At 43.1% G+C, this 27,151-nt stretch overlaps 1 protein-coding gene across 1 annotated transcript; it reads left to right on the top strand.

The window, feature by feature from the left end:
* Window positions 1-282: 282 nt before the first annotated feature.
* LOC114798385 (MORN repeat-containing protein 1-like) lies at window positions 283-23,638 on the top strand. Its single transcript, XM_028994053.1, has 15 exons — window positions 283-385; window positions 454-525; window positions 1,272-1,370; window positions 1,469-1,579; window positions 1,647-1,737; window positions 2,375-2,462; window positions 6,477-6,573; window positions 8,813-8,923; window positions 9,298-9,412; window positions 9,683-9,879; window positions 10,768-10,827; window positions 14,262-14,407; window positions 14,619-14,686; window positions 21,382-21,452; window positions 22,248-23,638. The coding sequence occupies exons 1-15, from the start codon at window positions 313-315 to the stop codon at window positions 22,379-22,381; spliced, it is 1,533 nt and encodes a 510-aa protein (XP_028849886.1). The 5' UTR covers window positions 283-312; the 3' UTR covers window positions 22,382-23,638.
* Window positions 23,639-27,151: the final 3,513 nt, after the last annotated feature.

Genomic DNA, 27,151 nt, shown 5'->3' with positions numbered 1-27,151 from the left:
TTTGCCTTCACTCTGAGGTCCAGCTCACCCCAAACCATCTCGACTGGGTTCAGGTCCGGTGACTGTGGAGTCCAGGTCTCCACTTTTTGTTAAGTACATAACTTAACGTTTGTGTCCAAACTTTTGGCCTGTACTGTATTATATAAATATTGCATGCTGTTGTATACCCTCAGAAATGGAATTTCCCATGTTACAGTGCAGTAAGAAGTTAGCCCCGTGCTGAGTCACGTGTATTTATGAAGTTGACGGTGTCACGTGTCCGTAACCCGCGGTTGCTGCGGACGCTTCCGCCGCGGTTGCCAGGGGTGAAAAATGGCGACCCGCGACACGGCCGTCAGGGATCCGCCGTACTACGTCGGGGATTTTAAAAAGCAGCTCAGACACGGTATTCCGTCGGTCTCCGGTCCCGCGGGACATCGCCGCGGCGTCCCCTCACTCTGCTCTCTGTTTCAGGTTTTGGGGTGTATGTGTACCCGAACGGTTACTTTCGCTACGAAGGCGAGTGGAAGATGGGGAAAAAGCACGGTACGTTTTTCTACGAGTTAAACCCCATTCCTTTTACGTCTTTCAAAAAACATTTTACCCCTTCATAGCCTTGAAGGAACTACGTAGTGTTTATACTGTAATAATGCCCTATGCTACCTGACCACTAATAGCCCATATTATGTATTTATTAGGTTCATCCAACTTATAAATGCACTTTATGGTTATTTCAACACCACCTTTTTATTAAAACACCAACCTAAGAAAGGAACATTGAAACTTCCTGGATGAGTCCCTCAACTTGGTGAACCTTTACTTAGGTGTTTGTGGTTAAATTGCAGCATTTTCCCCAAATGGCCCAGGGGTCCTATGGGTCAACGACTGCTGTAAATGCAGAAATTGGCCAAAATGGATAAAATCCACCCGCTGGTGAAGGACTCATGCCACGAGTGCTGAGGGGCCTTAGATTCCTCTGTTTACATGGTTGGGCTTTGGGGTTCAGCTCTGGCTTTGTATGCAGGGGATCAGGGGTGACGGTTAGCTAATACAGGCCACAACTGTGTAAGAAAAAGATTCAGTGGTGTTACGCAGTAGTGGAACAAAGGGAGCGCCACCAACATGTAAGTTAACGTCCAGAAATGTGCCGCACACGAACCCTTTGCTTCATATTTCAGTGTGGGATATGGAAGGATGTAGTTCAGCTTGCCTGACTTTCCCTCCTGACTCACTGAACCGGCCCATAATCCATCAGTACAGCGCATGATTCCCCTGCTTGTCTCTTCCACAAGGACGCGGGAAGCTTGTGATGAAAGATGGCAGTTACTATGAAGGGGAATTTGTGGATGGCGAAATCGAAGGCAATGGTCTCAGATACTGGGCGAAGTCGGGTGAGTGGCCAGATTTGCCGTATAAGAATCTTGTTGTTGTGGCTTGTTATTACTATTGAGGTATTAGTATTAACCTCTGAAATTTTGTGCTTTATTAGGTGCTTCCTATTCTGGCCAGTTTAGCAACGGTGAGCTTCATGGCTTTGGTGTTCTCCAATGTGGCGACGGAGGGAGATATGAGGGGGAGTTTTCATTTGGCCTCAAAGAAGGTAGATCAAAAAAAAAAAGTTTAATTGTTTTGTGCTGATGTTATATTGAACATAAGATGTTGCACAGGGCATGGGCTACTGGTGGACAAAGATGGTCACAGATATGAAGGCTCCTTCCATCAGAATAAGAAACACGGTGAAGGGCAGATGCGCTACAGGTAAATCCGGCAGCACATACTCGCACACAGGCATGGCCATGATTAATCCTGGCGTAAACGGATAACTGGAAGATAGAGGAGGCCTGCCTGACAGGTTCTAGCTTTGCTCCCTTATCGCTCTTCTGCAGAGGCCCTTGATTGCTCCTTGTCAAGTTTTTTCCGCTTCATTAATACTGCGACTCAGACAAATAATTGATTTATCATTATTCCGGAAGGTGTCTGAGAGTCTCAGGCAGCAGTATTGATTGTAACTCCAGGCACCTTTGCTCCTCCCAGAGTCCAGACTGCATTTAAATTATGTCATTATTCTGATGGACAGCTAAGTGGCAGACTGGGCGTAGAGAATATGAACATTGATAGAACACAATGGCAAGATGGTTGCTCCAATCTCAGTACGCCTAGAGTCTCCAGACTCGGATGAGCAAGCATTGTACTTCCACACCATTGGCTGTGAGAGAATTTGGTCTCACCGCTCAGTTGCTTCATATTTCAAAATGTCAGAATTTGTTCAGAATGTGTGTTCATGAACACTACATTCTACTATCACACCGTCTACCATACAAGGGCATAAAATACAACGCCTTGCATCCAGTCACATGCTTTGTAAAGCACAATAAAACGTGACTTTGACTTTCAGGAATGGCGATCAGTTTGAGGGAGGCTGGCTGCAGGACCACAAGCAGGGGCATGGAGTGATGCACTTTAAAGATGGCTCAGTGTATGAGGTACGTCAATATTCTGACTTATCTTTTCAGCAGCCTTGCCAAGGCCAAAGCAGGTCCAAGATTAATTATGCAGCAAAAACTGAAGATGGGTCATGGTTAACACCATCAACTGTAAAATTATATTGGACACTGTAGCTCCATTACCTTCTAGACAAAATTCCCCTGTAGTGTTGTCACATTTGCAATATACATTGTCAGGTATACCTGCTCATCTCTTCCAGCTAAGGTTCTCAATCCCTTCATTCCTGACTGTAACACTTTCTTACAAAATTGTACATAATAATAATTATTATTTTTAATTGTGCACATTCAGACCTCATATCAGACTTCCACTATCATCTATTGACTTACTTTTTGCCAAAGAAGCAAGCAATATTCTCAATGTACTGATCTCTCCTGTCTTGTTTAGTATCATTGGAGGGAGCAATGGGAAAATTTCCTCAAATTACTTACCTTCCTGTTCATCCATTCGTTGTCCTCAATAATTAAATTAAAATAATTAAACCACAGTTGTTAGTATATCTTGAATAACGAGATTATACAATTCCACCTAAATCTACCTATATATTTAGTATTAGTATATTTCGTATAATATAGTATATTTTAGTATTACTACATTTCGTTGCCCTGTACTTGTACATGTGTAATGACAATAAAGTTGAATCTAAATCTAAAAAGTTCCTGCTCAATTCAGTCAGCTATAAACCAGTAGTTTGCCTTAACATCGCTAGGTGGCGCCAGAGTGTTTCTTTTGAATATATTGCAGGTCTAAAAGTTAACATTTTCAAGTTGAAGTGAGATTGTACTGATTTGATATGAATCATATAACATCATGTAGTAAACGTACTTCTCATAATTTCCCATTCTTGTTCATAACGTCTATACATGTGTGCAGGTCTAGTTGATATGATATGGCCTTTGTTATTAACCGTCTGTTGACTTTGTGTGTAAAAAAAATCAGTATGTATTATTTGCTTATTTTAGAATTTTACGGTTAGCTCTGATGGGAAGCGTCCATGTCCTGATCTACTTAAAAATTTTGAAATACTGAACCAATAAAAAAAAAAAAAAATCCCGATAATTGACAGCAGCAGCTTGTTAGGGCTGTAATATATTCATTGATTGTTAGCTGGCAGGGGGGCTAGCACTACGCAGTGTCCCAGACTTCTGCCCATTAGCCCGAGAAGGGCAAAAATCGATTGCTTGTGTACTTCCTGTCTTCAGAGTACACCAGCCGCGCATTCCCACCTGAGTCTGGCACTTCTTGGAAAAGTAATTGCCGAGGTGAACTGATAAGAACGGAGTTCACTGGGCCTTAGCAGACCTGTAATTAAGATGGGCTCGTTCGTGGTGTCTCTGTTGGCCGAGGTGGTATCTCGACAGTCAGACAGTCTCTGCCGTCATTTGTTTTCGACACAGAATGGCATACGATGATGATGTGGTGTCAGTGTCAAATAAAAAACTAATTTGTCCTGCTAATACTCCCTTTTGCTCGTCAAATATTCGGTCTGCTTGCTGATTATGTCCCTCAGCGCAGAACCGTATGCTGACTGTTTACCTCCGACTTCAGTCGCTGTGGCGGCTGATGTCTGTGTGCAAGACACAGGAATGAGTAGGCGGCCGATAGGGCCTTTTCGAATCTTCTCACGCTAACCACTTCATTGGCCTTGTGGCCAAATAAACCCTTTCATCTTTTGGTTTTCAAGGTTAGTATTGAAATGACTGATTTTTCTCACTCTTCTTTTTTTTTTTTTTTTTTTGGCTTCTTTTTTGTCTGAGAGCGCTTTGCCCTCTGCGGAATACTCTCACCAGGCTGTGGCCTAGTTTTCCTCTGGAGCAGATTTTGCCTGAGTTGCAGCCCTGGGCCAGTCGATGCAATCAGGATTAGAAATTCAAATAGTCCGTGCTAGGCCTTTGAAGTGGTGGTGGAGGGTTTTGAGTCTGGTACCCTGTGGATGCGCCAGCCAAGTCTGCGCATTTGAACACAGGGCGTTTGTTTGACGTGCTTTATTATTAAAAAAAGAAAAATCAGTTTATTTATTTAAATTGCACGTGCCTTTAGCCGAAAGAGGGTTTTTTTTTTAATACTGACATGCACCGAATCAGTGTCACGAGTCTATGAGTTGTCGCCTGCGAGTTGGATTATCACCAGTTAAAACTCACCTTGTTAAAAAACAAAGTGAGAAGAATTTGTGGGAGCCGCAATGTACTTTCTCTCGCCTTGCATCTGCCACCGCCCGAATGCTGCTTTAATTGCTGTCACTTCTTTTGTCTCCTCCAAACTTTTGACAGCAGGTCATTACCATGTACAATACAGAGCTCCACTCATCTTCATCTTACGCCATAATTTGTTTGTTGAGTGGGAGTCATGCTTCCAGGGGCGAATTAGTGCAAAAAACAATGAGCTTTGCGGTACTTCCGTATGTGCTTGCATTAAAAGTTCCTGAGAATGGAAACCATTCAACTTGGCATAGTTGAATATGTTATATAGACATGCCATGACAAAGGATTATTTTTTTTCTCCATTTGGTGAAAATGTCATGTAATTTCATATATCACTACAAGTTGTACTTGTATGATTATGCACATGACAAATAAAGACTCTTGAATCAGATAAGCAACCTGCCAGTCATTATCCAAGTGGGTATGTAATATCGGATGTGAATGTGCATCGCAAAACCAAAGGTACATACCATTTGTATTACAGAACAATTCCTTGGCACAGGCAAGGGCTCATTAAAACAAATCTAACTAGTTCATGAGCAATTTGAGCTCCAGGAAGTTATAAGGACTATGAAACTCATCTCCTGACAATGTTTCTCACTCTGGTCCTGATGTGCTGACTTTTGGTCAGTGCTTAGTAAGCTCTCCAAGCCGAATGCTTGTCTGCTCTACCATACATTTATGCTCACCCTTGAACTGGTGTAAAAGGCCTCTGACATTGCATTGACTGCTTACTGTTGGTCAGACAGTTGCAGTGAGATTCTGCTTGTTGGATTTGGGGTGTGCCATTTGGTTGTAATCTAGCCTCTGTTGCTCATTTGTCAATCAATCAATCAATCAGTTCATTTTTATTTGTATAGTGTATACAATGTGCATTGGCACAAAGCACCTCACATTTAAAAAGACATTGATCAAAGCCCTGTGCAAAATTTGGGGGAAACCTTGAGAGGGACCAAAGCTAAGCAAAGGGAGCCCATCCTCCTCTGGATTACCTGTGTTGTTCATGTCAGGTTTTCAGTGTAAATGAGAGAGTCCTAACCAGATCTCTGCATAGGTCCCATTGAACATCCCAGGGTAACATCCTGTTGCCTTGAGCACTGTTCCATTGTTAGGTGCTCTGTGAAAATGTACGATCTAAAAAGCACTAAATATTTGATTGGTTTGATTGAAAGACAGATGCAGATGTAAGCATGAAAATTCTGCGAGGCCAAAGATGTTTCTTGATCAGTCCACACAAGGATGTTTTCAGGGTGAGATTTACCATCCACGATGGAGTGAAGGGTGAAAGACAGAAAAAAAAAGGAAAAGGCCATGTTAGTATAAAGTTAATAAGATAACAAATAAATGTAAAATACATTAAGTAAAGCACAAAATTTCTGGTGCCATTAACTAAAGCAACATTGGTAATGATGAAGGGAGCATTGATTATAGTCAAGCTATAGTCAAGCTTGTCTGTGAACCTCAGCTCACTTTCACTTTTATCAACAACACCAACATTTTTATCGGAATGGGGTAAAGTCAATGTTTTTCTCCCTTTTGTATACTGTATTTTTTTTATTATTTCCAACCATATGTGTTCTCACTGTTTTAAGCAGCCACATGATTGGGGCACTGAAAGCATGCGGTAATTCACTGGTTATTACACGGGTGTGGGATCTGATCTGATATTTTATTATCCTTGCTCTGAGACCTTTTACCCCCTGTCTTTCTTTCACAGCATAGTGGGTGCCCATCGACCCAGCAAGCGAGAGCTCTGTATGAATTCTAAGTGCTGATTTTCCTCCCTAACAGGGTCAGTGGCGCAGTAATCAGTTCAGTGGCAAAGGGACTCTGCTCCACAGCTCGGGCGTCATCTACGAAGGCCCGTGGAGCAATGGCAAGCCGCGGGGTCAGTAACTTCCGTCCTCCTCCAATCGCCTCTCACTTATTGCCCCTTGACGAAGCCCTCTCCTGTCGAGTGGCCCTCTCATTCCTCTCCTTCCAGCTCCGAATAACTTGTGTTGTCAGTGTTACCATGGTGCTGGGAGTGGGCAGATTGTTAAACAGTGATGGAATAGTGGCACAAGAATCAGTAAAAACTGGTCAGGCTGTAAATATTAATAAAGATTAAGTGCACTAAAACCTTGCCGTCTTGTGAAACTTGTGCAAATGTTGCTTCTGATATGCTTTATGTTAATACAATAACCCATGAACTTTTACTTGACATGGTTGATCTGCACTTGTTGAATGATAATTAGAATCTTGCCATGACATTTCGTCAGCCAATACAGCAAAGTGCAGGAAATTGTGCATGTTCCATAAGTACCTAAGTGTTAACATTAAGCGACAGATTATGGTTGCATGACACTATTTGGTGTGTCAGTTCGACAATGTCTACCTCCACATGAGGTAGGGGCATGCTGCACAGAAGCTTCAGACTGAGAGGTGTTGACTGAAACGCTGCATGTTCACTGCCAAAACACATTATTTCCCCAAAGCACCACGATCCTGTGTCAGCCCATAGGGCGAGCACCTTCCTGACCCTGCCTGCACCTTTTTTTTTAAATTAGATTTCCACTCACTCACTCACTTGCTCTCAGAAACAGCAGGGTCGCAGGTGCTGCAAGGCAGCCCACTGTAGGGTGCACACACCTTTCACTCGCACGCTCACACCTGTTTAGTGTGTCTATTCACCTAGAGCTCGCGCAGTGCCTGGCAGAAACCCACACCATCGTGGGGAAAACATGCAACGTGGACTCGAGCACCTGACCTTGGAGGTGTGAGACCATACTACCGGTCAAAGTAGACATTCTAGAGATATTTTATGGAAGATATTTTCGTCAAGGGGCAGAGAAGGCACAGTAGTAGCACACAGCAGTGCAGATCTGTTGCAGCTGGTCAGCACGGAAACCTCATATCAAATATACATAAAATATTTCTATGTAATTCACAAAGCTATCTTATTCTGTTCATAAGCATAGTTGTTTTATTTATGTTTTACCCTTTAAACTTTTTTTAGTCGTGCCGTTGTCTTTGTCTGTGCAGACCTGCTCCAGGCCTTCTTTGACTCGTGCGTTTATTCGGCACCTCCTCTATTTGGTTTTCGTGACCACAACTGGGCTTTCCACTGTGCCATTCCACAATGCATAGTAATGGCGACATGCTTCTCTGGTCCTGTTCAGAACTCACTCAGGCAAGCTGTCTGGAAATAATGCATGGTAATTGATGCTCCCCAGGGAGTGGTTAACTCTGAGGGAGGATAGAACCTGCCTCTGGTTCTCTTCCAGCAGAAGAGAATCAAACCAGCAGCCTGATGGTTGAGAGTGGAGAAGCGCAGCAAGGCAGTGCGTGGCCATAACCAAATTTACAGTTTTTTTCATGTTTTGTCATGCAGACATTACTCAATCTTAGACAAGTTCGGTTTATGACCGTTTTGGAGTTTTCACAAAAGGGGGTCTGTGTGTGGGCAGGTGCACACGGTGGCCATTTTTTTTTAACGTGCGAGAGCCCAGTAGCACCGCAGACGTACTGTTTATTTATTTAGTTATTTACTTAATTATTTATCTGAGGGTTGAGAGATGTCATGGCCCTGCTGTAGCAGTCCCTCGGGGCGTGTGATGGAGTATCTGTGTGTCACTCTCGCGCCTGCAGGGCTTTTGTACGTGTGCGTGGAATAGATGGTGAATGTCCTTGATTTATTTTAACAAGCCGGGGCCTGACAGGGATGTAAACTGCGCAGATTAAAATTCCTAAGGCTGGAGCATCTGTTGGCTCCCCTCCCTAATGCAGTCGCTCTACATCAAGCTGTCTTCCTGGCATTCAGGTACTTGCTTCGTCCATATGATGTCTGCTCCTTCGTCTTTTTAGCTGAATTTTGTTTGAAGTTTTTTTCATTTTGATGTTGCATACTGAAATTGCTAATTGACTTTTGATATTGTGTCTTTTTCCAAAATCTTGCTGCATATTTAAGAGCTCATTATCATTGCTAAATGTCTTCAATATGATGACCTAATGAAAATAACCTTATGTGAAACATGATGTCAACTGCACTTTCACGTCCTTCTTTCACTTTCAAAGAGAAGGTGTGTTTAAAAGATGCATTTAAGGGGGTATTTAATTCCTGATTCCTTTTTTGTACTGTTTGGTAGGTGGTGCATCTAAAATTGTGATTGATAGAGGGGACATCCTTGAGGCATTTCTGGACTCGCCGTTCACTGTGGAGGTTCATCTCGTGACTGAGGAGGAAGAACCTACACAAGGTTTGAGCTGGTCTTCAGGAAAAGTACAAATCCAGTCAACGTCCTGTACAGTTCTTTTGTGATCAACGCTGTCGTCACCCGTCATCTGTAACCAATTTTTGAAATTACCCTGATGGAAATCCAGGGATGTGATTTTCCTGATTAACCCTGGTGTTAAGTTAAATGTGTGCTGTCATTTTAAGGACATGAAAACCAAATTGGTCTCTTCAGTGTAGGCCTAATCAGCAGAAGAACTGCGATTGTTTCACTGATCGAGTGCACATATGAACAGTGTGTGTCTGGAGTTTTTCCATAGGCTTTGGCATTCGGCTGAGGCCTTGCATTGCTAATTCATGCTGCTTCTGCAGCTTTTCTGATTGGCATTTCATCTCCAGGTGAACACGGCAGATTGCTGCAGGTCTCCGCCGGCGTTCGTCTTCCTGAGATCCATCCATCTAGTCTTGATAAGATTATCAAGGACCTTCCAGAAAAACCCATTTCCACAAAATTGTATGTCATTATATCTATTACGATGATTATTGTGATTTGGTTTAGATTGTCTGGATGCTGGGAGCTCTGCTCTCTGTGTCTAGTCATTGTGATGCAAAGCCCTCCAGGAGCGTGCCCTTTGTTTCATGTGCTGCTTTTGGAGTGGATGAGAACTTGGAGCTTAGCATAAGATACTGAAATGTCAGTGTGCTTTTTTTTCTCTCTCTCTCACTTTCTTCCTCATATATTCTACGGCTCTGCTCTTTCCCGATCTCTGCATCTTCCATGCAGTGGGTTTGACTTTATTAGCTACCCTTTGATGGAGAGAGTCTTTGAAAGCAGGGACTCTGGAGGAAGCATGGCCCCCCTGCCGGCAGCTAAATCTGGCAGCGCCCAGGCTGGCTCGCCACTCCCAGGGGTAGAGAGGGAGTCTGGATCAGGATCAGACGAGACGGTGCTGGGAAGGGGCTCCCTCGGCTACCTGGACGGTGAGAGCCAATTAGCAATGGCCAGATTCATCAGAACTGCCTGCTAAGTGTGGCTTTAAATGCCACGCGCTGTCCCTCTGAGCATCCAAGATGCTTTGGGCAACACCTCATGCTGATACAGCATGCAGAGTTTCCGAATGAAGTGGGATCATCAAGTCATGCGACATGCTTACAAGAAAAGACTCCTTCATCGTTTTAAATTATTGTTTCAAATATTTTGTTCCATTTGTTCCAAGTTCAAGTTTTATCGTAGTGTGAAAGTTCCATTCACTTTATTAGCAAGAGTGACAGTCTGGTTTATCTCTGAGACACAGACAGCAGCCTGCCATTGCTGCACATGGACCACCATTGGTGTGGGGGTGTGACCCAATGCAGCAGCAGCCCAGACCTCACCCCTATCATTCCACCACACGTTTTATGTCTCATCATGCTGAGAGTTTTGATGTGCATTGTAAAACTATTCAAGTACCTCATCAAGCACAGATATTACAATTGGTAGTAGCCTAGTGGGTAACACACTCACCTATGAGCCAGAAGACCCGGGTTCGAATCCCCCTTACTACCATTGTGTCCCTGAGCAAGACACTTAACCCTAAGTTGCTCCAGGGGAGACTGTCCCTGTAACCACTGATTGTAAGTCGCTCTGGATAAGGGCGTCTGATAAATGCTGTAAATGTAAATGTAATCATAATTGGGTTACAGCTGCTTGCAGAAATATTCAATAAAAGCATCTGAATTAATCAATCTAGGATTGGTGGAAAAGGTTTCGATTGAAATGGATTGATTCTGCTGGCAGAATATCATCGACAGTTTAGTGTTTACTTGTCCACAGGAAGAGAAATCATCACCAAGAAAACCATTCTAATGCCCCATTTTATTCTTTCAAAGGTAAACCAGGAAGTAATTGTCTTGAGGGAGACTCCACCACCCTCACGGAATCTTTCGCAGGTAATCTTGTTATCACTAAATCCCAAAAGCATTTTTGCTTTGACTGTTATCCTTAATACAGATTCAGGACCTGTCAATCCATTATAGCATTGCAGGTCTGAGTCTAAAACATTTGAACAATGTTAACAAACTAAAGATGTGAGAAAATGTTCAAGTAAAATGCAATATTTTGCATTATTTCAGCAGCTGACCAAGTCATTCAATGCACACAGCTTCCCTTCAGGTGGTGTTTTTAATCTGCACCGTGTATTATGTTGAAGCCGAGACATTTAAAAGAAAAGCCTCAAATTGAGAGCAAATCCCTGAGACTCCATGTGTCTTCCACTGCAGAGTTCGGCAGATTTTTTAAACCACACTTGGTTTCAAAGCAGAGCCGCAGTCGAGTGGAAACGTGGGATTAAAACAGCCACAGTTTCCTCCTGTGAAGGAAGTGCTTTGAGGATGTGAAGTAAATTTTCCCCCCGTAGTCGGCCTTGGTTCTCTGCTGCAAAACACCAGAGAGGTAGTGAGCCCGAGGCTTAGTTCCTTTGGCCTTTTTCCTCTCGTTCTCTCTCTCTCTCCCTTTCATTTATTAAACAAAATCTGTGCTTAGACACGAGCCACTTCATTGAGACATCCCACAGGAGCGCTTCATTAACTCTGCACATGCATTAACGAACGTCGCCCTTTCACACACACACACACACACGGTACGCACATCTTGTGCGTCACGCTGCTCTCAGATCATCCCGTACTGTCACCAGACTGTGTCAGCGGTGACGTCCGGGACCCTCAGATGTATTCCCTTTCTCATGCGATTTCCCACTGATACGTCCCACTGAAGCACGAAACGGGCACTATCACATCTAATCAGAAGATATTTTTAAGTTTAGAAGGGGTTGTATTTCTGTGGTCTTCACGCTGGATCTCTCGCTGCTCCTGGCCAAGGGTGGTAGTGAAAGATCAATATCAAGGTATGGCAACTTTTTAGTTTAGTTATTTTTCCTCCTCCTACATCTTATCTGGGAAGATTTATTCACAGAACGACACAGTCTGGCATTAAGCTGAAATTGACATTCTTTTCCCATGTGGTTGTCCAGGGCGAATGCATGAAGAAAATTCAATTATGTTTTATTGATCATCAAAAAAAAAAAAAGAACTATCTTCAGGCCTCAACCTTGGTTTTATGAGCAGGGGCAGATGTGAATCTCCACCAAATACGTCAAGGTCACACTTTTCACCTGTACACACACACACACACACACACACACACACACACACACACACACACACACACACACACACACACACACACAGTCATACATTTCAGATTCCATCTTGTCAGCCACAGCTCTGAGTGGAAACAGAACTGCCAAGGACCAGGAACTTGTAAGTGTGATTTACTGATTAATATAATGATTTTGCTCCCCTTGTGCACTTTCACAATGGGCGCAAGTTCCCGTTAAACCAAAACTATAAATACGTCTAATATTTATATTTTATTTGGATGCTCATCTCATTTTTTGGTGCTTGTCAAGAATTCAAATGTAGTTTTATTTCCCCTTTTTTCCTTTAAATGTACATGAAATCAGACAGATGAGGACGTAAACCAGGTAGAGCAGATTAACCAGAGGCCTGCCCAATTACAGTCACATGAGCCAGGCAGGTTTGGGCATATATCTGCCCTGCTGTGAAGTACGGTTCACAACCCATCAGCTATAATTGGGTGTGTAAATGGCAATAACTGTAAAGGAGGGCATGCTGCGGGCGTATAAGGAAAAGCCTGAACTTTCACTTTAACACGTTTATTACTAAGGACAAAACCATGGCTTCTCGCAGATATTTCATTTGAAAATTTATGATCCGTGTTTTGTCGTCCCTCGACCCTACACCCCCCACTCCCCCACTTAGGATATTTTGCCCCTTTATGCCATTGCTGCTTATCCCTTCTAATGCATAGCTGATGTGGGTAACTGCTGATTCCCCAAATTTGATTATCTATTATTTTTGTCCTCGGCCTCTACATAGATTATAATAAGTCTATAATACGTGTATTATTATTTAGGACTGTACTTTTCCACAGGATGGTGTTGTTTGCGTGTCTCACCTCTCCTTTCTTTCATGCTTGTGTTCCCTCATTACCTGTATCCCCACTCGCTCTGGTGATAATTGAGTCAGCTGTTTTTTGGGGGGAGTAGGATAATTAACGGGCTTGTCTGCGGTTAGGGCCGGTCGGAGCGGTCGGTCGCGCCTGTCCCAGTTTGCGGGTAATGATTTTCCTGCTGCTCGCTCCCAGAAGGAAGAGCCTAACCTTTATCCAGCAGCTTTTTCTCCGCCTAATCGCTAATCGCCCTAATTAAAACGCTCACCCAGGGGGCGAGAGCAGAACCACCTCCGCCCCTCCCCGACGCCCCGTCCTCCCAGCCTCGGTCGCTGTGGCAGCATCGGCCGTAATGATCCTCCACGCCCCGTGCCACCCGCCCAGCACTGTTCCTAAACGTAGATTAGCCGTACAAACAGGCCCATGCTCATGTCTGGTTGAAGGAGCAGCTTTGAGAAGTGCGAGAAATGACACGCAACCTTATCTAAGCGCGGTTCTAAGAGGGCTTTTCAGGTTAAGGCTGATCGATCTGTCCTGAAAAGCTCCCTTTCCCGGGGATAAGGTTTCACTCTGCCTCTGCCTCCTGCTTTTGTTACTTTTGCATTATTACTGTGGGCTTGTTGCCCATTTGTTTGTCAAACTGGGATGCAAATGCAGTGCAATTTATAATGGTTTACATGTTGAGAGCCTTTGGCTGTGCTGAAAATACATACAGAAAAGCTTCTGGACTTGCTGGATGTTTGAGTTTGTGCCCCATATCCAGCAGTGAGAATGCAGAATGCTTTCAGCCTGGCTTCCATTAGGCAGATAGCTACAGGAGGCCACCGTAACCTAGAGGAGCTTCTCTTCAGAAGCACTGATACAGCCACACACAGTCACTCTGCCCCCCTGTTTCCAAGGCGACTTGCCAAAAAGATACACCGTTCCATGGGGCCGTACGTAACTGGTGCAGAACTGAGCCGGCCTGGACGTCTGTTTTCTGCGACTTACTCCAGAAATTAACCCTTTATTTACTTTATAAACTCACAGCATTTATTACCTCATGCTCTTGCACTGGGATCACTTGTCTTTTGCACAACCTCCCTTATTATGCGTTATAGGTGCAGCTCAATCTATTGACTGTCATGTCTAGACACCACCCTGGCGTAAATTGTGAATACGTCCAGCTGCACTGTGTACACTGTTGCTGTTTGTTGTCTATACAAGCTTCTGGATACCTTTTAATATAATTTTACATTTACATTTTTTTAATAGACTTTCAAGGTTTATTTTATCTCAGAGCACTCTGAACTAGCAAACATGATTGTTTCATTTTTGATTCTTTCATTCAATAAACATTTGATAAAATTCACAGCCATTCCTGCTGCTCATGAAGATGACACCGTTGCTCCTCCAGCATGTCAACGGACTGTAGACGGCCAAGCAAAATTCACTGACTTGCTGCTAGCCCCACCACCTCCTGATTACAAGCTATTTGAGCTGATGGATGAGATGGAGAAGGTATTAGACTCTGACATCTGGCCCCAGAGGCATTTCTGTTCATGTTAATTACCTTTATCTTGATGGTTACAAACAAAAAATAATAATCCACTGAACCTCCATTCCCATGGGTTCTAGAACTGAGAAGTACTGAGTCCAAGAACTGCACATGCTGCTTAATTATCTGTGATCTCAATGACCATGTAATAGACTCTTGGTTCTTCTTCAACAGAAAAACCACAAGACGTCTGCCAGCAAGACCAGCATAGACAAACAGGCAGTGGTGAAAAGTGGGAGCAGGTAAATAAATCAGGATAACAGATTAGAAATAACTGAGTCTTTGCATCTTTGAATAACCACCTTTAAATTGATTCACTGACTGACTCTGGACACAATATGATGACTGTGGAAATTCTGTCACCCACTCTGGCCTCTTCACTTTTTATATTGTCAGAAGTCCTTATCATAATGGATTTAATTTGCAAATCTCACTGCTTATTAACATGAAATACTCTAAATGCCCATCTGCACTTCTTTTGTTCAGATGTAATAAGCTTGACGGCACAACAACTAATTGTGCGATTTAAGGGATGTTGATGGGTATGCTGATTAAATAAAAGAATATTTATATTTAATAATATTTATAGTGATTTAAAACCAAATTCCTATTTTCTTGTCTATATCATCTTATAGCATCTGTTACTTATTCACAAAATTCATCAGGGGCATTGTAGTTAAATGGGGCAACATAAGTATTGCCCCTACACCAACATGATTTGGATCAGGTGGAGCCAGCCACCCTGTGCTTGGTGATGTGAAGTTAAATTGTGGTCAGGATGTCTGAGAGGTATTATGCTCACCAGGCACTCATAATGAGTTAAAATAATAATTGGCCTGCAGCTAACATTAGTGCCTAACCTTGTTGTGCTTGCAGTCCGTTTCTGTTAACATTAATACTTATCGATAGATGAAGCAGTGACGGTTGAATAATGAATACCTTGCCTGAAATGAATTCAGTAATGTGTTGAATAAAAAAATTATGTATTTGTAACACATTTACACCTGTATTGTATCATTATTATTATAATTGTTTTTGTGCAATGGTGAATTTGTTAGTAATTTTTGGCATCTTCAGACATTTACACATGTAAAATATTTTTAGTAGAAATTATTTAACAGTTTTCTCTTGTTTTCCTGTATTCTACATACTGCTTTTAATTTTTTTTGTTGTACTCTGCATTCGTATTGCTGCTACAGGTATTCAGTTACCCTGCATAATCCTAACCCTTAAATAAGGAAGCTTCATTAAATAATTTTGTCATTTATACTTTAATTTAGACTACTGAATGCAGTCTAGCCTTTGGGCTTCGGGACTCCGTTGGTGATCCCAGTTCAGATGTGCCTGAAAGCGGGAATGTAATAATAAGTCTTCAAACTGGGAAGAAGGAGGACACAATTAAGAATCATGTAAATGGCTTTCTCCATCACAGACCATGCCGTGGCATAAATGGCTTCCCCCACCACAGATGATGCACAAATGTGTGGTGTGAGCAATCCAGTGTAATTGCAGTGCCCAGCAAGCTGCTGAGCAGTCCATTAGTGAATCGCAGACAAATGAGCTCTCTGTGGGTGTGTGGCTCACCACGTCCCAAGCTCCACAATGCAGCCAAGGACGTCGTGCGAAAAAGCCCCTAAAGCTGGTAATTGTTAACTCTGCAACTTAAAGGAGAGTTACCCTCGGTCAGCAAAATTGGGCCTCGCTGTTTTTTTTTTTTTTTAAAGGGGCGCAAGTCACCCAGCACCCTTTGAAACCTGCGTCTAAAAGTTACTCTGGCAACTTATTCATTCTCACATGTCAGTTCTTATAACTTATGACACTCACTATCAGGACGACCAGCAACTGGCCAGTTGGCCTTCGCTCTCGAGTTGCACGCGTTCCAATGGCATTTCATGATAAGACCGAGGGGGGGTCGCTGTAGTCATGTGCAATCTGGTATCAATCAGAGGGAGAGGGGGATAAAAAAAAAAAACCTTCAGTAATACTGATGTGAATTACGAGAAGGAGCACGTCCCCGAGTTGTCCCACTTCCAGCGCCTTCTTTGCGGGGGTGCAGCTGAGCACCTTCCCTTTGAACAGGGAGAGAATGGAGGCCTTTCTCCATTAAAGCTCTAATTCCCAGAAGAATCTGCGTGAAGGTAAAAGGAGCCCCGTTAATTGTGCGGAGACCACACACCGGTCTCCTTTACAAATCAATTTTTACAAATCAGACCTTTCTTTTCTGAGATGCTAATTCATATCCAAGCTCAGTACTGTGTGAGAGAAAGCTACATGGCCTTGAGGTGGACCCCACACCAACAGGTGTTCTCTGCTCCACACCATTCTTTCTCCCGTCCCTCGCTCCAGCCGATTCAGGCGTCAGTCGAAGACTGATTTCTATGGTGGCCCCCGTAAGCCTTCTTTGTCTCTGCTCATCCATGTGAAATGCCATTCTCTTAATCACTGATCCAATTAATTTAGCGCCAAAAAGGTGGAGGATTTATAACGCTGAGTGACTTCATAGCATTCTGCCACCGTGATTGACACTTGTGCAAAAATGGTGCACAACTCTTTTGTGTTTTTGAGTACAATAGGGGTGACGACATGCAAAGTGACATGCAAAGGCCCACTTAATATCTGTCTTTTGACTTAAAACCTGTTTCAATGCGCACAATGGCCATTTTTCAGCTCCCGCGTTTAATGATATCTCTTCATAAAACCCACCATTCTGACATTAGCACTTGGTCAACACATTTAGTCCATTAAGTGCATACCCAACCATGTACCACTTTCTTAAATTTGTGAGTCAATCTAACGTGACTGAAACTTTTTCAAACTGATGATAAGTACAGTGCTAAGAACAGGGATCCAGTGTAAAGTCTAAGGTACCCTCAGGAAAGAATTGGGTAGTTAGTTTCCTACCTATACTCACTGTACTTGCACTAGTGGGCAAGATCCATGCTCAATGCGTAGTTTGAAAACAGTGCCCTCAATGCCTAATAAAGTTATGCAGTGTTGTGTACTCTACTGTTGTAAGTTCTGCATTCTAATGATGACACTGTGATTCTTTTGACTTTTGGGCTATTTCATGCTGAATTTTGACACTTATGAGCAGGGACTTTAGTTTGAGTGAGCTTGCATCTTCTTCTGTGGAGCTTTAAGGAGCTGAGAGGTGGATCCGGTGTTTGTCTCTGCAGCTGTCGGCTCCCCCACTCCCTCTGCTCATTCAGTAAAGTGATGTACGCTTCCGAGACAAATCACTAAGGACGGCGCACTCTTCATGTACTGTCTGCGTATTACAAAAACAACGTGAGTGGGATAAAGTAGAAGCCTTAACTGTCCCTGCTCCTCGACAGACCCCCTCGCCCACACACACAGTTACACAGTTACTCGGAGGGGGAGAGTACATTAACAATAAAATGAGAAAAAGGGAAAAAGAAAATCTCCAAAGATCTTTTTTTTTTTACAAAAAATCTTTTGAAAAGCTTTGAGGCTCTGAAAAGCAAGGCTGTTCCCATCGGCAGCAGGACGGATAATGGCTGAAAGCAGGTGTGTAGGGCCGTGGAGACCGAACGGCAGCTGGATTGAGAACGGCTGTGTGGCTATATGTGTGTGTGTGTTTGAGAGAGAGGGATGTGCTCAAGTTTCTCCAGGGTTTCTCTCCGTAATCCCCAAATAGCTCTCCGGTGACGTAATGGGCTCCAGAATCCAAACACATGGAGTGAGTTGTATGGCACCACACAGGGATCTAACCCCCCGCATTCACCTTACACAGGCACTTCAACCCAAAACACGGGATGCGGGGGCGGGGGCGGGGGGGTGCTCTTTCAATATGCGAGTGTGCCGCAGCCTATGTGGATAAGAGGTTTGGAATCCGTTCTCCGGGGGCACTTTTCACTCGACTGATGACTAGTGGGGTACAGTGCCGTGCTGTAAATCAACAGAGCGGCCAAGCAGGGGGGCGAAAGAAAAGTTAGACGTAGAAAAGAAGAAAAGTTTTCCCCCTGCTTAGACATAAATATTAATTTGGGTGGAGGACAAAATGCTTTTTGTGCCGGCATTGCTGTGCCACAGTGGGGCCTGTCTGGGTCATTTTGATGCATAGCGTCAGGTGCGACTCCGCTGTTGCACGTGCTCTTTGGCGTGCAAATTCAGGGGTGTTTTATCAAACGTATAAAGCAAATATAATGTAGCAATGTGAAATTCCAAGAATTCATTCCCAAGAACGTTGCCAGCTGTATTGTATTGACACTTCATATATTGATCATTAGATCATTTGATCCCTATGAATATGCATGGTAAATGAACATTTCTGTAACATTGAAAAATGTTTTCTTCCACTTTCAAGTTCCATGGCTGAGCAAGTCTGATACTGTGTGTAAACTGGTCTTCACCTTGGTAATTGCAGAACATGGCCCTCTCCAAGTGTGTGATATGATGTGACCTCTGATGATTAAGCATCTGACTGCCATGTTTATGTGTGTGTTTTCACGTTTTCTCATGTTTTATTTGATCTGTATGTGATTTTGCTGGCTTCCTCTGCCATGGGAAGTTGTGAACAAGTCTTACTCCTTTATTGACACTGTAAATAGACAGGGCTGTGACTACAATGACTTGACATGCACATGCTAAGTGACTACTAATTGTTCTTTATTTGTCAAGTAAAATATAAAAAGAGAATATATAACATATTAAATAAAAAAAAAAACATTGAATAAAAGTTCTGTAGTTTACCAAATAATATTTTTACATTAAATAATATTATATTATGGCTAATATAGGCCATAATGAATATTGCTATGGCCAAATTGTTAGAATACTAATTAAATGAATTGTAGATCGTAAAATAGTAACTCCATTGTGTTTTGACTCTATGGTACGTGCAGTGTGTTAACAGGTCAGATGTAGGTAGCCTTTTTTTTAATGAAATGTAACGAATGCTTTTGAACCGGGCACCTCGAGTTCACGAGGCCCTTGCTGTTCAGAAAGCCTTTTCACCGACACACTCCTTTCAGCTCCTCTGAAAGCCAGCACTGCCCCCCACCCCACACCCCCACTGTGCAGCCTCTTGCTCTTCAGAAGACGAAAAGAAAAGCAGAAGAAAAAAGAGATGGGATCCACTCCCCTGGGGGGATGAGCGGGAGAGAGAGAAGCAGAATGAGAAACACACACTCAAAGCTATCCATCATATTGTATATTCAGTGAAAAGGGAAAGTGAGCGGTAGGGAGGACGGGTTCCCCAGGCCGACTTTGTGACTGCAGAGATCCGAGCTTTTAGGAGGCCTTCACCTGGGGTTTCATTCAGATGTTCCTTTGGGGAGAATATGCGGGGGGTGGTTCTCTGCTCCTCTGCTTTGGTATTCGCACTGTATGGGTGTAGATTTTGCCCATGATGGAGCTGAGGGGCGTATTGGTGGCAGCATTGGGGGAGGCTTACATGGAGATGTTTACAGCGAGTGCAGTCTCACCAACATTCCCTGTCATTAACATTAACGTCTTTCTTTATGCTGGTTTATGTCTCTCTGGATTCTTTACACCAACTGTTAAAATACTACAATATGATTGGCAAATTGTGAAAAATTTTGTCTAATAACCCAAAACATACAAATTCGACTTAAACAACAGCAACTTGAGCAAGGTACCGTCCCCAAACACTGCTCCCCGGGCTCCTGTCATGGCTACTCACTGCTCACTAAGGATGATGAGTTAAATACAGAGGACACATTTCATGGTGTTCACTGTGTGCTGTGCTGCAGTGTTTCACAATGACAATCACTTCACTTTTTAGTTGCTGAGATACACTCGGTATGTGATGATAAATCAACGATTTATCATGAAATCCAATATATTGTAAAATGAATCAGGTCATGACAGGAGCTTGAAATTATATTGTAAAAATTAAACAGAAGATTGTTTATTAATTAATTTATTGTTTATTTGAACTTAATAATGATTATGACTTATTGGAACATTGTACCAAATTGTGCCACGCCCATGCTTTCTGAATTGCAGAAACCATTTGGCACGGGATGTTTATCTGACAACTATGCAAAATAGGATTGTAAGTACAATATTTGAATGATTTGGCAGCAAAAGTTTTTGTGATGTAGGACTCATGTAGTTTATACTGCCCTAGTCTGTAGTGATAGAAATTCTCTAAATGAACTAAAGCCCTCAACCCCACCCTGTTTATGCATCAGTGATTGGATTATTTGCATTATGATTAAGACTTCCTTAACCTAAAACAGCTACCAAAACACTATAAAGAACTTCCTTTAGTCTTTACAGCCTTCATTGAATGTCCCGGAATGGAATCATCTGCTTGGTGTCTTAGAAACCACAGTGAAAAGTGATCATGACATCACGGCTGGCTGTGTTATAGTCCCACACCCCTATTTGATGGCAGGAGAAGTGGATGATGAAATGAATGATGTTTTGGTATGGTTTCTCATGAGTGCGTTGTAATCTGTTTTACAGAACGGGTGATGAGGAGCGAAGGGGTGGGGGTCTAAGCCACTTTCCTATAGGCATTACATGACTCACGTAGGCTCTTACGGTTCCTTTGTTCATGTTTGCCACAAGACATTCCTCAAAGGAACTCAAGGTTTTGCTTGCATTGCTTGCCTGGTAAACCTCCATGTTATATGACAGGATGCAGTGAACACAGTAGAAAATTACAACTCAGATTCTCAAAAATCTCACATTTTGTTTCTTGTGAGCTGATGAAGTGCAAATGTGTAACAGCACACACCTTCACCCATGAGTGAACTCATTTGATTTTGGAGGTGAAAGGTCAAAGGCCAAGGTCAAAGTTGGTTGTCTGTACTGAGTTGGGTTGCTGAGGCTTACAACCTCAAAGCTAGATTCATTCTTTTTAAGAATTTACTGTTTCAATCAAATTTCTAAATCTCTCTTTATCTCTCTCTCTCTCTGTCTGTCCATCATTTGTGTGTTTTAGAAACGACATGGGAGGCAAGGGTACAGGCAATGCCAAGAAATGCACCTTAGACTGCAGTACGCTGAGGACAGGTATACACAGTCTCATATTTGTGTGCACATATGCACTTTGTTTCACAAATTCCATTAATTGGGAATGTTCATATTATGTTGATGCATTATTCATTAATTGCATAGTCAGTAAAAATTTTGACGGGTGGTAGTAGCTTAAAAAAAGTTACCACTTACTACCATTGTGTCTCTGAGCAAGACACTTAACCCTAAATTGCTCTGGATTAAATTCTGGGTAAATTAAATGAAATAGTGGATTACTTATAGCAAACTTGTGAGCATCTCCTGCAAATCATTTTTGACACACTGTCCTGTTGTGCTTTGCTCAGTGGCTGGACGCTTAAGCAGACATCCACGTAGCTCTTCATGCTTCTTTCTACCTTTGAAAATATGGAATTATAGAGTTTGTTGTGTGTTTCCTGCAACCCGACTATATAGCTGAACATTTATGGCTGCCATAATAAAAAAAGTCCCCAGAATACTATCAGCTTTATATGGCAACTCTATATGGCACAAGGCAAGGGTCAAATAAGCCTTGGCTCACGGTGCATGTTCACCAACATCACGTCATGCACCCTGCATGCTGACTTCTCAGGTATCAAGAAACAACGGTGGTGAACATGCCCTCGTGAGATTCTACTTTAAAACACAGGTCTTCCTTTTTTCCTCTCTTTTCGTCTGCCCCTTGAAAGAGTACAAGCTTGGGGTGTTTTCTCAGTTTTGTCCTTTTCACCCAGTTTGCCTGTGGCACCCCTGTCTCATGATCCTGTTTTCTGTCTGTTTTTAAGCTGTCTGTGTCTCTGGCTTTTCTCACAGGCGAGTATGTCATCATGGTGTCAGAAGTGACAAGTCCCCCATTCCTGGGCCGCACACTTCCTCCAGCCTTTGCACTTCTCAGGATCTCCCCAGCCAAACATCAGGGGAAAAGTGAGATGAACAAGTGCAAGTGAGAGGCTCTGAGACAGGCAGCAGAAAGTCGAAATAAATAAGAAATATGTCTGAAAAAAGAAAATGAAAGAAGTGACCTTTGTCCAACCTTGCTCCTTCTGACCTTCAGCGCTGCAGGCTCACCAAGCCTTTGATTGACATCCGAGTGTTGGGTGTGTGCACCTAAAACCAGCCCAATGATCAGTCAGCTGGGCCGGGCTGCCCTGACCTGCTCAACAGGAATAAAAATCAATTTTGCTCAGTGAAAGTATTTTTTTATTCTGATTTAGACCACAAATTAGCTTGATTGCAAAACAAGTACAGAAAAGGTTTTCTGAATATTAGTGAAATAAACAGATTTTAGTTTTATAACTAACCTGTACAAAGATTTCCTTATTAATGCCTCTTAGGTTCTGACCATGATTATTTTTTCTAAACATAAGACAAAAATAATAAGAGTATTTTATCCTGAGCTGCAGAGTGGGAATGAGTGTTTCTTTCTTTCTTTCTTTCTTTCTTTTCTGAAACACATTTTCACTTTAATACCCACACACATACAGGACACCGCCTTGCCATCGCAGAACAGGCAGATGTGTGAATCCGCCCACTTAGCGGCCCGGAACACTGGGTCTGTGACAGGGGCGCCTCTAGCTGCTGCCGGGCATTGTGGGTAATTACTAGAGGGCATGAACAGTATGTCTCAGAACTCAGAGCTCCAAGCCATACTGGCAGCATGCTGAAGAAGGGGAGAGAGATGAGACGAGTGTGTGCATGTGCTTCCATTGTGAGATATCCATGCTGCATTCCTGTATGCAATGCAGCAAAAAAGAAAAAGACTATAGAACAATTTGCAAATCCCACTCGGAAATATATCATTCATGTAGAATCTCTTAATCTCTTACTGATTAAGCTCAGTCTAAATATGTTAAATAATAAGAGTTTTAGGAAATCTGGCCTGTCGAACTCCTTAGTGCTGGTTTCTGTGTTCTCTCCTGCACTCTGTACTTCAAAAGTGAGATATATTATGAATAATAAAAACGGTATAATCGGACAAGATTTAGTTTGTAACTTGAGTACTGCGCTGCACTTTAAACTCTTCCTTTTGTGAGATTTCATTTTTACGGCCCTGGGCCCTCGCCCAGCTGAGTCTCAAATTATTTTCCCTTAAACCTCCCCGAGCCTCCAACCTCTTCCTCCTTCATCCTGCAGATGTTGTCTGGCCTCTGTGGTTTGTCATTTCAGCAGTCTTCCTCCCCCTTCTTTTAACTTCTTCACCCGCTCTTAGGCTTTTTACATGTACTTTTTCCCTGCTCTCTGTCTGTGGCACCGCTCTGGATGGAAGCCAGCATAACACACTGTGTGTGTGTGTGTGTGTTCCTTTATTGTTATAGCTTAACTCATTGCAGCAGTCCTCTTGATTAACTGTAGCAAAAAAAGAAGTAGATATTTATTATAGATATATAATTAAAAGACACACAGTAGGCGGAAGTAGGAACTGTTTTTTTTTTTTTTTTAGTAAGAGCTGCTTTTTGCATTAAGTAATGTACTGAGAGTCTTTCTACTCTACCTGTTTGGGTAATCATTTTTGCACATAAGGTCCTGGCTGTCCTCGCCCAAGCTACATGGTAAGTGCCACCTGCTAGAGTGACAGCACTGTTGTAAAGCGTGGATGAGCCAGTACGGCATGCACAGTGTGCTATCTTAGCTTTAGCTTGCTGGAGTATAGACTGTACTAATGACTATTCTTGTGTGTGTGTGTGTTAGTGTTTGTGTGTTTGTGGATGTATGTGTGTGTGTGTGTGTGTGTGTGTGTGTGTCAGCCAACAGAGTTAGAAAGGAGAGGCGCTCTGACACTGCGGGGCGAGACAGACACTCTCAGCTTGGCACACTCCTGGTTTGAGTGCTGCAGTGCAAGGTAAATTCAATGCACTTGAGCAGTGAAGCACCTCTCCTGAGGTTTTTATTGTGAAATCCCAGGCCTTTAAATAAATCTGCGCTTAATATTAATGTTTGTGGAAAGCCTTGCACAATGCAACCCCTAAAAATAAACAAAACGTTCATGCACAATTATGAATTGTGTTCACTGGCACTATGCATGTATTTCTGTAACTAGCAACAGATTAAAGCCCTGTCCGCTTTGGCATTATTTACTGGATACACCCTGAGCAATTTGTACATCTGCGTTGGACGTCGCTGTGCACAGAAAGTGTTTAATGATACACAATGAGCCTCGGGTCGAGTAGCTCTCGCAACACTCAATGGAACTTTCAGGTCATAGGAAGTTTTTGCAGGGTAACCGTGATAACAGACGAGGTGCTAAAGCCTAAAACTCAGAGCGTCATTGAGCACGCAAAACATTTACATTTACATTTACAGTATTTTTCAGACGCCCTTATCCAGAGCGACTTACAATCAGTATTTACAGGGACAGTCTCCCCTGGAGCAACTTAAGGTTAAGTGTCTTGCTCAGGGACACAATGGTAGTAAGTGGGATTTGAACCCAGGTCTTCTGGTTCACAGGCGAGTGTCTTACCCACTAGGCTACTACCACTATTACCAGGGTAAACCTTGGCTGTGGAAAGGTTGGAAACCTATGCATTTCTCCACATGGAGTAAAATGGGTATGTATTGCAGCTATACTTCAAGTTGAAGAGATATTGGCCTGCTTTGGGGGTATTTTCAGTTGGCAGTACCTCCTGAGGGGGTTAGAAGTGGGTGTTATATGTCAGACAGCTGTGGTGGGGCTTTTTTTCGAGGCGAAACAATGGCGCATTCTCTGGCACTGCCTACTCAAATCCTGCAGCATACAAGATGAATGGTTCCTAGAGACAGCAGCTCGGAGATGCTGTCATCTGCTGGCCAGGCTCCAACCGGAGCTTCAGTGCCCAGGTCAGGCTTGCTTCGGGCAGGGTCTGCGGTCAGATGGGCATGCACTCGCTGTCCCCTCTAGGTCTATTGGCTGCCCATGGAGAAGGGAGACGCTTCAGCCTGCTTGCATCTTCTAACAAGGAGCCTGAACGGTCGCTGCACCTCAGCTCCTGCCAGGTTAGCGATATCAGCTCATTAACTAGAACTCTGTCATGCTGAGGGCCATGACAGCTGTCACTGTGGTCATAAAATAGCTGGAATCATGCGTTCTGATCTCGGATCTCTTGTCATTTGTCTATAAATGTGTACCACATTATTATTGCAGGTACAGAGATGCGAAACTGACCGGAGATCAGATTTGAGTACTCAGATGAGGTGGCCTGAACTCACTAATAGGAACCCAGAAAACCGGCTGCGCATTTAAAACTGACACCGTCTCTCGCTGGCCCATAGAAGACACGTCATACATCTTCCCTCTGCCATCCTGTCATCTCACCGTCTGACTCCAGATCAGTCCAGCTATCAGAGTGAGCTGCCTGGCTGGAAAATGTCATGGCGATGCTCACACAAACTTGTTCATGTGTGAAAGAGAAGCAGTGCACAGCTGATAAGTGGTATGCTGAAATGTCAAATGAGTGTTTCTCATACATAAAAAAAAGTAGCGCGATGAATCATTTCTTTCTATTTAATATTTGTTTTTTTTTTTTATCCGTTTTAATAGCCAAGTGCACATCAGTCCCAAATGTGCACCCTGCTCCTTGTTAAGTGATTAGCTGCAGCGCAATGCAGCGACTTTAACAATTCCCCTCTGTAACTCTGGGCTCAAATGTCACCCAAGCTGCCCGGCAACAAAAAAGGCGGCAGTGTGAATCACCGTGACAACCATCTGGAAAGTGGCGAGTGCTGTGCCAAGGTGCAGAGAGAGAGAGAGAGAGAGCGAGAGAGAGAAAGGGGGGGCTCTCTCGTCGTTTTGACCTCTCTGACTGAACAGAACGATAACAGAACACAATGTAGCCCGGGTGCAAAAAGCACTTCAGATGATGGACCAGAGTGAACAGCCACTCTGTGCCATGGACCATGCTGTATCTCGGAGAAAATATAAAAAATGTAATTCATGACTGAAATCCAAATGTGTGGTGATTTGCATTGTTTCAGCCACTGTAAATCTATACAGAGATGATGTACATTGTATAATGTGACCTTCAGTCACCAGATCTCAAACCTCGTTGAATGCCTACGGGAGATTCTCACCAAGACAGATTTCAAGGGTGACACCTCATCAAATCCCGACCAAGGACTTTTCCAAGGACCGATTGTTTACGGGTTTTTCATGGGTGCATCTGTGTCCGCACAGCTTTCTCAAAACACCCACAATTCTTGCACATGTCCAAGGGTGGGGTCTTTTAAATAACACCTGCGTGCTCTCCAAAGTTCTGTTAGTCACACATGTTTCTGTGAGGTAATATTTTTCAACTATGTCAGCTGGCAAATGTGTAACGAATTCATTATTTTATATTCATATATTGCATTGTAAGTTATATAAATCCCAAGTCACACATAAAGTAGTTAGAATTGTCCTTGGGCTTCATGTGTGAAACACCAAGACTAAAATCTTAAAATAAGATTGTTTTTTTTGGTGCTAAGTCACTTCATTTTGGACTTGTTTTCTCACACCCGGTTGCCAGTGTCTCCTGCGAGCGCTGAAAGACTTGCTAGACTGTTCCATTGTGTGTTCTGCCAGCCCTAGCAGGGAGGCTTACCACGTCATGGTAGAAGCAGACTTTGAGAAACACCCAGTGTGTCCACCACCATCATCAAAACACTAAATGAGGGAATATATTTTGCTGTCCATCCCTCTGACAGAGTACCAGGAACTAGAATCTGGGCACGAAGCGGTTCTGCGGCTCAGTGGTACTCGCCATAGT

This window comes from Denticeps clupeoides, chromosome 10, assembly GCF_900700375.1.
Source record: "Denticeps clupeoides chromosome 10, fDenClu1.1, whole genome shotgun sequence".
Classification (NCBI taxonomy): domain Eukaryota; kingdom Metazoa; phylum Chordata; class Actinopteri; order Clupeiformes; family Denticipitidae; genus Denticeps; species Denticeps clupeoides.
Note: the sequence above shows the minus strand (reverse complement) of the source record. Positions and strands in the feature narration are given on the sequence as shown.